A 9,813-nucleotide genomic window follows, 5' to 3' on the forward strand; every position below is an offset into this window, starting at 1 on the left:
AGTGTGCGTGCTAAGAGCATGGGACAATTGTTGTTATAATTCAAGTAAGAAGTTGATTACCCGAAACAACAAATAATGAGTAATCAATATGGTGATTAAATAAAATGTTTTATTTATACCCAGAGTTTGGGGCCATATGGGATTAGTATAATTCTTGTGTTTCACTTTGCATGTTTTGACTTATGAATAATTAAATTATTTCAGAATAATCAAATTATTCGAACGGTCCATAGTCGTTCATATGTTGGAAATAGGTATGAATGAAGACTGTCATGAATTGGTGTGTGGATTGTCTAAAGTGTATTAGACATAAGCAAATGTTTGCTACAACGTTCATGAGTGCTTATGAATATGATTTGAGCATTGGATTAAACCCACACTCACTTGGATCACTTCATGGATTTTATCACGAGTGATTGGTGAGACGATAACATCTTATATTCTTAAAACCGAGATGTGTGAGTTGTATCTTGCGAGTTGGTTACACATTGATAATATGTAAACGCACCAGTAACTTGGTGTTATAAAACATATTGTTGTGTGTGATTCGGTGAGTGAGTGCAAGCAAGCATTGAATCAAAGCTTATCCATTCCTTTTATCCAAAGTGGGATGAAAGCGATATATGTGGGCCCTCGATGATTTAGTGATGACACCTAAGCGCTTGGCCAAGCCGAGACTAAGTTGATGTGTTCACTTGTAGTCTGTTGTCAGTTGTCATAAATCGGAAATCGGGAAACAACACATAGACAGAGAGAATGATTTAAATCCATGTCTCAGTCTATATGATATCTAGAATGGAGGAATATATGATCCCTTATCTAAAGGACACATATCTAATAAGATCAGAGTTGACAGCGGCTTTTGAAAGTTACGATTGCGGATCAGGATCTGAAGTCATACGCAGAATAGTTATTAGACTTATCCAAGTGGGAGACTGTTGGATTAGTGTCTAATTCCATAACTATTTTGGTATGCACTTGACCCGATGGTGCATGGTCCTTTTGGGTTGCCTTCACCAAAGCAACTTGATAGGATGAATTATGGAGAGAGAGAGAGGATTAATTGTGATTTATTAATATATTATGAGAATAATATATTAAAGGAGAAATCATATTGTTTAATTAATATTAGTCAATAATTAATTGAGAATTAATTTTATGGCTAAAAGACATTAATTAAATAAAAGGGACTAGTACTGTCAATTGTGTGATAGTTGAATATTGGGCTAATGGACTCCATAGAGGATGGAGTGGACGAATTCTATGGGGAAACCCATTAGAAATCGTCCAAGGGCTCTAAGGAGGGAGTCAATGGGTTGCTTAGGGCCTAAGCAGTCAAATTAGAGTTTCCTTGTTAGATAACCTTAATAGCCTCACATATTTAAGGAACCCTAGGGCATCAAAAACATGGCTAACTGATTTCATAGGGTTTCAACATGTTTTTGGGTGCTTCCTCTCTTCTCATTCTTCATCCTCTTGCTCTTGGTGTTTGTGAGCCATTAGAGGAGTGACAAATGTGACTCTAAGCTTTCTAAATCCATTACAAGGAGGATTTGAGATTGTTATTGCTATATAACAATCAATGTAAGATCTAAATCCCTTTCTTATGTTAATATTGATTATCACATGCTAGATCTAGGGTTTAAAGTCTTGGATGAATTGCATGTACAATAGAGAAACCTAGATCCAAGCATTAGGGTTTGCATGAGCACATAGGATGTTCTTATGGCCAAAACCCATCAATACCGACAAACGCCGATCAGATCTAGAGTTCCATGTTGGGGACATGGTTCTCCTGAAGGTGTCACCTTGGAAAGGTGTCATCCGATTCAAGAAGAGGGGTAAATTCGACCCCATATATATATATATATATATATATATATATATATATATGTCCTTTAAGGGTTTTGGCCCAAGTGGGACAAGTTGTATATCGCTTGGATCTTCCGGAGGAGCTAAGTCAGATCCATAGCATGTTCATGTCTCTCAGTTGCGGAATTGTTTAGTGGATGATTCCACAAAAGTTTCATTGGAGGATATTCAGGTGGATGACCGCCTTAATAATATTGAGATATCGGTGATGATTCTTGACCGAAAGAAGAAAACCTTGAGGAACATGGTTGTTGAGTTGGTGACAGTCTAGTGGCAGCATCGCAAGGGTTTAGAACGGATGTGGGAGCCAGAGGATAAGATGAGGGAGCACTACCCAGAGTTATTTGGAGTAGCGGACTTCGAGGATGAAGTTTGACTCAAGTGGGGGAGAACTGTAATACTCAAGTTCTGGTAAGTTTCCTTTTCCCCCTTGTATGTAAATTCTTTTCAATTTGGTCCTTGGTTAGTAAGCGGGGTGTACTCTATGAGTACACTAGCATATTAGTCGTAAGTTGGTCGCAAGTATCACCCATGTATGTTGGGCGATGCATGGATTGGGTAAACCCTATTTTTAGGGTTTTCACCCTATTTAAGCACCATTATACCACCTCCTGGACATTTTGCCAACCTCCATCCCTTGTCCTAGAGAACGAAACTCTAGGTGTATTAGTGAGTTTTTTAGCTTGATAAAGAGATTTTTGGTGTCTTAAGGTGAAGAAGAAAAAGAAACCCTTAGAGAAGTACCTTTATGTTCATTTATGATAGATCTTCTTTATGGTGTTTCTTGGGCATTTTTTGAGCCTTTTATGTTAAAGGTGGGCTTTTGATCTACTCCAGAACTAATGGATGCTAGATCTTAGCTCCATTTAGTCCAATTGATCGTAAAAATGTCAACTTTATGGACTATTTTGACCCATACATGTATTAAGATCTTTGTTAAGCACTTTTTGAGCTCTTGAGCCCCTTAAAGCCATGCATGTATGTAAAGTTGCCAACTTTACGTGATAAGTCACCTTTAGGGACCAGATTTAAGAGTTCGAATAAAGGGCTTAACGATTTAAGTGCTTAATGGAGTAAGTTGGCATGCTGGGGAGTATGTTGGGCATACGCAACTGGTATGCTACCAGCCCCAGATGGAGTACTCTAAGCATATGGGCTGAGTATGCCCCGCATACTTAGTAGATGGGCTTTTGGGCTTGACGTCGTCGGTTTTGGACCATAGTTGGGTTTGTAAGTTTGGTCCTGGTTGGACCATTAGACCTCTATCTGGGATTTGGGCTAGCATGTTGGGCTTCTTTGGATTTTAGGCCCATGAAGGGTTTGGGCCCAATTTAGAAGATTGGGCTTTAGGATTTGGGCCTTTTCAATAGTTGAGTTGGGCCTTAGCTTTAAGCCAAGTTAGATAAAGGGTAAAATGGTCTTTTACCCTGATTATGGGCCAAATAGCTTAGACTCTTGGTTATGGGTCGAAATCTAATTCATGATTAGATGTATTGATTTTGATAGCGAGAGGATTTTTTGGGCCAGCAGTCAAAGATTCATTCGAGTGGTTCAACAACTAAAGGTAAGTTTCATCACTATGTTTAGCGAGTCGAAGGTTGATGTGTAATTTAATATGCTTATATTTTATTCAGGTTAATTTTATAAAAATAATTTACTTAACTAGACTATTAAACACACTAGGTATTGTACCTAATCGTGCGATAGTATAGCTATGGTAAGAACGAGTGTCGATCTCAAGGAACGGTGTTTCAATTAACTTTATTCTACTATTAGCTAATTACTAATTAAATAAGAATGGTTTTGTTTTCCTAGGTTTGCAAGACTAGATACTTAAATTACCAAATTAACTCAAAATTCACTTAATTAAACTAACACTAAGCTAAGCAAGCAAACAAGTATGAATTAACCAAGGTGAGAAAGAGACTTTCGTTTAGCTTCGGATTTGTTGTCATTATGGTTATTTCATAGAAGTGCAATGGATTTAGTTCCTTTGGCTACCAATTCCTAAGATGACCAAATTGGTATTCACCAATTTAATCCTTTAGCAAACTAGCTTATTTATTCGGTGATCAAGCGGACAAACTTACAAGCTCACTAGTATTCAGTTCGAGTTGCTTAGACTTATAATTAATTGACCAATTAATTTTATTGATCCAATTCTATATATGATTTTTCGTCATATATTGGCTCCTATACCTTTTTACCCACTTTTCTACTTAACCCTAGGTTTTAATCAAAACTCTAGTCCTACGATTTTGCAATTCACAATATCATAAGATTCAAATTCAATTAAGAAACATAGTCATTCTATCCTAATCAAATTCAGCAATAAGCAGATTAAAAGCAGTTATCAAAAATACCTGAGGTTCTTTAATACACAAAAGTCAACAAATAACCAAATCACTAAATCCTAACTATGAAATCAACCATGTTTATTCAACTCATCCTAGCCAAACGAAAGTCATGAGTGTTTAGCTCATGATTTCAGCAAACAAAATCATAAAATCGAAATTCAAAAGTAAAAACATCGTTATTCCTAATGAAAAATCGAAAAGTTGAGTTTAGTTGCCTTGGATCTCCTTCGTCTAATGATTGTGATTTAATTCCTTGCTTCCAATGCTTAATTCCAGTGCCTTTGCCTTAAATAACTTCGAATTCTCCAGAGCCAAAAGTTCCCATTCAGAGGTTTATGTGAGATATTCATACTTTTCCCGAAAGCAGAGCACCACGTCGTGGTGATTGTGTTTATCCCGTATTCTACAAGTCATCGAATCTGATCGGGAATCTTCAAGACACCACGTCGTGGCAGATATTACCATGACGTGTTGGGCATATTTTCCTTCATTTTAGAGCTCTAGTCCAAACTTTCAACTCCAAGCTTCCTTAATCCAGCTTCCAGCTTCCTTTTTGCTCCAAACTAGTCTTTTAATACCTACAACATGATTCATAGCAAATTAAGTATATTTTGTTCTAATAAGGGCATAAAAGTAATTATAATATCAGTATATGATGTATAAATATGTGTATAAATATGCACATATCAAAATACCCCACACTTATTCTTTGCTTGCCCCCAAGCAAATTTATTTAAAATTTTACCAGCAAGATACAAAGCAATCCATTTCAAACCCATCCATTATCCCAAGACCTCAATGCATGTAATTGTGTCTATAATTCCTAAGAACTTCCCATTCCTAAATACTCACAATCCCTATGAATCTTCACCCCTTAACTTATACGACACTCATTTTTGCAACCCTCCGAATCAATCCTCAGAAATCTTGCTTACCCTCAAGGTGTTTTTGGCTAAACAACCAAGCATACATAAATTGTAGAAATTAAAACTTTGATACCATAATAGAGATTTTTTTTCTTTTTTTGAATTTTTCACTTTGTTGTATATTTGATCTTTGATTTACTTGAATTCACCACCTTATTTGTTTGATTTTCTGGTATCTTTAATTTTTTATTTCTTCAGAAATTCTATTCCTTTGATCTTCACACTTTGAAAACTCCAAACTTCTTTAACTCTTTAGTAATTTCTCTCTCTCTTTTTACATGTATTATCATTTTTTTCTCTCAAGTCCTACATGCTTAAGCAAGGAGCTTAGCTTCAACCTTTACTGGGTAAGATATTAGTCTAAGTGCAATGACTACCTAAGCTTTCCTGGATAGATTTCAGGTTTAAGCTGCAAAACATGTTATGCCATATAAGCTACCAGATTACCTTTCATGCTTCATGACTTTCACTAGAAAATGGGAAGCCAAAAATACACTATAACATGTGTTGGCTCAAGTAAACATTTGGGCTTTCATCGGATCATCTAATACTATACTAGCAAAAAATTTAATTGGCTAAGTTTCCTAAATTAGCATATTAAGAACTAAAAAATCAAATGCTTTTCCTTATGTTAAATACCCCCTACCCCACACTCATTTCATGCAATGCCCCCATTGCATGGTATGCAAAATATAAACTTAAAAAGAGGGAGAAAAAGGAACAGACTCCTCTGGGATAGAAGATGTGACTTGACTCATGGAAAAGACTTCTAACTCGCTGGAACGTGTGGACACAGAAGTTGAAAGAATAGCGGCCTCCTTGTGGTAATCGGTAGAATTCTTCATTAAAGCGCGAAAAGAAAATTCAAAGGCATGGGAACAGCTCATCCATACCATGAAAATGAATATGACGCTACCCACATTACGGAGACTACTGGAAATAGGAGAGCAGGTTTGGAAAACTGACTCGAAAAGCACCACGTCGTGGTGGATATAACCACGTCGTGGTAGACCCAACAGAACACTTCTTGGTTTTGAAAATTGCGACACCACGTCGTGGTACCAGATACCGCATCGTGGTGGTGTTGAAAAGTGAAATTCGAAGGGAGAAAAGAGCTGCAACTTGAACTAAAATGACACCATCTCTTCCATACAGCTATAGGACACAACCCTTTCACTCTATGACTCAATTAGACCTCGAAAAATGCTCTCAAATCACGCTTCTCTCGACATTTTCTTATACCTTTACTCTAACGAACTTTCTTGTTCCAAATATACCCTTACTTGACTCTCACATATAACCAAAGAAAAGGATAAGAACTCAATCTTCTGCCTCATCACCAGCTCCACCACCACTGCCTCTAGCTCCACCCAACTACTCTTGCCAAATGTCGCCCCACGTTGGAACATGTGGGTACGTAGAAGGAAAATGCTCTGGACGAGATATACACATAGAGCTCATTAAATGATCTAGGCTCAAGTTGGTGTAATTTGCTGCACTAGACATATAGTCCTCATATTGTCTCCTTGCCACACTGTAAGAATCCATGGGCATCTCATCTTCTTCCGGTACCACTGGCTCATCCGCTTCAGCTTCATTTCCCCGTTTCCTTCTACGACTTGGAACCCGGTGTCGTGGAGTATCGTCAGGAATACTAAAACCACCCATTCCATTATCAACAACAATCCGAGCCCTCTTATAAAGAAGAGTGGAAAAGGTCTTTTGAGGTTCAACTGTAAGCATAAAAGCCTCCCGCTTCTCAAAAATACCAAAAGATCGCGCGGGTCGGGTAATCCACATACCGCCATAAAGCGGGGACCCATGTCTGTCCTTGGTTGCCCGAACTATAAGGAAATCAGCCAAATGAAAAGGTAAATCAGCATAAACCTTAGTTGAGGTGAGAACCCATAAAAAGAAAACATCCATAGTAGGACATTTATCCCCCTCCTGACGTTCATTAATGGTATTAGTGATCAAGCGGTGTAAAAGGCGGTGAATTGGCGACCGGATGTCGCTTTCCTGTGCAAACCCTTGTGGTAAACCCCATTAGCAATAGAATGCCAATGGTCCTCTGCCTTGAACCCTTCGATGTTCCTAATGGAGGCTGCTATAAATTGTTGGTATAAGGGTGTATGGACTTCAGCTGGAAGGTAGATACCAACCCGTAATGCAAAATCAGCTAGGCTTAACGAACGCCTTTCCCCTCCAAGGCAAAAAATAAGATTATCATCCGCATAAATTCCGTCTTTTCTTGTGAAATAAACTGTGGCAAGAAATTCATACACCAACTCTTTGTAAACCACCTCTTGAATCTCAAAAATTCGGCTCCATCCCAAACACATAAACTGCCCTTGAACTCCATTGAATACCTTGTCAAGATAAGGCTCCATAGCCTCCATCAAACCCGAACTCCCAATCCAGTGCCAATCAACCTCAACTGGAACATGCACCTTCCTTTTCTTTAGTAAATCAAGCTTAGCAGTCCATCGCGTACGTGTCTCGGGTGCAACATCTCGTGGAAAAGAATACCATGGAAAATCGAGAGTAACGGGTTGACTTCTTCTAATCCTGCTAGTCATTTCTGCATAATAGCCACAAAAGAACAACCAAACAAACCATATGCATTATTATAATCGAAACAGAAGAAGAAAAAAAAACTGTGATGCCAGACACCACGACGAGGACCACGATGAGCTCGTCGTGGCGTCGTGACAATGACGAGATAAGATCAAATCGCTCCAATTTCAACGCCATATTAACTAAATCCAAGTTTAGGGTTTGTTCAGTGGATGAAATAGAGTAGGATGGTAGCAAAATTAGGGAGCAAAACATCCTAAATTGGGTCCGAATTTTGCAAAAATCGAAACCCTAGTTTCCCAAAATTAGCCCTAAATGTGTTCAAACTAAGAAATAGATGTTCTCTAATACCATAATAACTATCAAGAATAAGCAAATCACAAGAAAATCATACCTTTTTGGGGACAAGGAACATGAAATTGATGGAGAGGAAGGAGAGTTCTTCGTGGAGGCTGGCACGACGAGAGAGATGGGGTGGTGTAAAAAGTGAAAATGTTTTAACTTAAGTTTAAAAACCCTCTAATGACAGCAGTTATATTTGTCACCACGACGTGGTAGAATACAACACGTCGTGGTGTCGAGGTTTTTTCCGTAGTTAAATCGTGAAAAAGAAATCACAACCTCGTGGTGGGCAAAAAAAAAAATTATTTAATAAAAACTCTTAAAAATACACACCCCACACTCGTTTTATGCCACACCCCATGACGAATTCATAGATAAACCAGAAGAATGAGATAATAAAGACCTAGATAAAACTCAAAAAACAAATAAAAGAAAAGAAAATGCAAACTCAAAACCACAGGTTGCCTCCTGCCAGCGCTTCTTTTGAAGGAGTCATGAGCCGGACTCCGTTCCAAGCTACGTTGTTTCCGCTCGTGTGAATTTGATGATTTCACCCTCCCTTTCTTCACTTGGCATTCCGTCCTCGTAATGCTTCACTCAATGCCCATTATCCTTGAAAGGGGTCCCGTCTCTTGAAATAAGCTCAATAGCTCCATGTGGGAAAACTTGTTTAAAAACAAATGACCCGTCCCACCTTGTTTGCAATTTACCGGGAAACAGTTTCAACCTTGAGTTGAAAAGTAGCACTCTTTGTCCTTCATGGAACTCTTTATTACCTTTAAGCCTCATGTCATGCCACTTCTTAGTTTTGTCTTTATAAATTAAAGAACTTGTGTGGGCTTCGTTTCTAAGTTCTTCAAGAGCATTCATTTGTATCAACCGGTTGGCACGCAGTTCATCTAACTCAAAATTACATATCTTCAAAGCCCAAAATGCTTTATGCTCTATCTCAACTGGCAAGTGGCAACTCTTCCCATAAACCAACCTATATGGTGTAGTACCAATAGGTGTTTTGAAAGCTGTTCTAAACGCCCATAGTGCATCATCAAGCTTATCCGACCATTCCTTTCTATTACTTCCAACCGGTCTTTCTAATATTCTCTTCAATGCCCGATTTGTAACTTCAGTTTGCTCGCTTTTTTGAGGATGATATGATGTTGAAAATCTATGGTGAACACCCTATTTTTGCAACACCTTAGCTAACTGATCATTTGCGAAGTGGGAGCCTCGATCACTAATTAGAGCCTTAGGAACTCCAAATCTTGAAAATAACTTTTTGAGGAAACGTACTACTACTCGAGCATCATTTGTGGGTAATGCTTGTGCCTCCGCCCATTTGGATACATAATCGACTGCTACCAATATGTATTTATTTCCCTTTGACATTGGGAAAGGTCCCATGAAGTCAATTCCCCAAATATCAAATATTTCACAAACTTGAATGCTATTTTGGGGCATCTCATTTCGTGATGAAATATTTATCGACCTTTAGCATGAATCACATTCTTTGACAAATTTTGTAGCATCTTTAAAGATAGTAGGCCAATAAAAACCCGAATCAAAAACCTTCTTCGTTGTATATTGCACTCCATGATGTCCTCCGGTTGGCCCGCTATGACAATGCTTCAAGATTTCACAACTTTCCTTCCCGAATACACATCCTCTTATCATACCATCAGCACAGCTACGAAAGAGGTATGGCTCATCCCAAAAGTAATGCTTAATTTCTGAAAAAAAAA

At 38.2% G+C, this 9,813-nt stretch overlaps 1 protein-coding gene across 1 annotated transcript; it reads right to left on the reverse strand.

Annotated features, from left to right (window-relative positions):
- Nucleotides 1-8,671: 8,671 nt before the first annotated feature.
- On the reverse strand, nt 8,672-9,532 carry LOC145050783 (uncharacterized). The gene is made up of 2 exons (XM_078998977.1): nt 9,371-9,532; nt 8,672-9,253 (listed from the first exon to the last, which is right to left on the reverse strand). The coding sequence occupies exons 1-2, from the start codon at nt 9,530-9,532 to the stop codon at nt 8,672-8,674; spliced, it is 744 nt and encodes a 247-aa protein (XP_078855103.1).
- Between the last annotated feature and the right edge of the window lie 281 nt (nt 9,533-9,813).

The sequence above is a fragment of the Lactuca serriola genome, chromosome 5 (genome assembly GCF_051521515.1).
Source record: "Lactuca serriola cultivar US96UC23 chromosome 5, Lser_US96UC23_V15, whole genome shotgun sequence".
Classification (NCBI taxonomy): Eukaryota; Viridiplantae; Streptophyta; class Magnoliopsida; order Asterales; family Asteraceae; genus Lactuca; species Lactuca serriola.

What these genes read in the sequence shown, in the direction of transcription:
- LOC145050783 (XM_078998977.1), bottom strand. Translation starts at nt 9,532, where the DNA reads ATGCCCCAAAATAGCATTCAAGTTTGTGAAATATTTGATATTTGGGGA. An exon ending in TACCCACAAATGATGCTCGA is followed by an intron (nt 9,254 to 9,370) that starts GTAGTAGTACGT and finishes TTGCAAAAATAG; the next exon opens with GGTGTTCACCATAGATTTTC.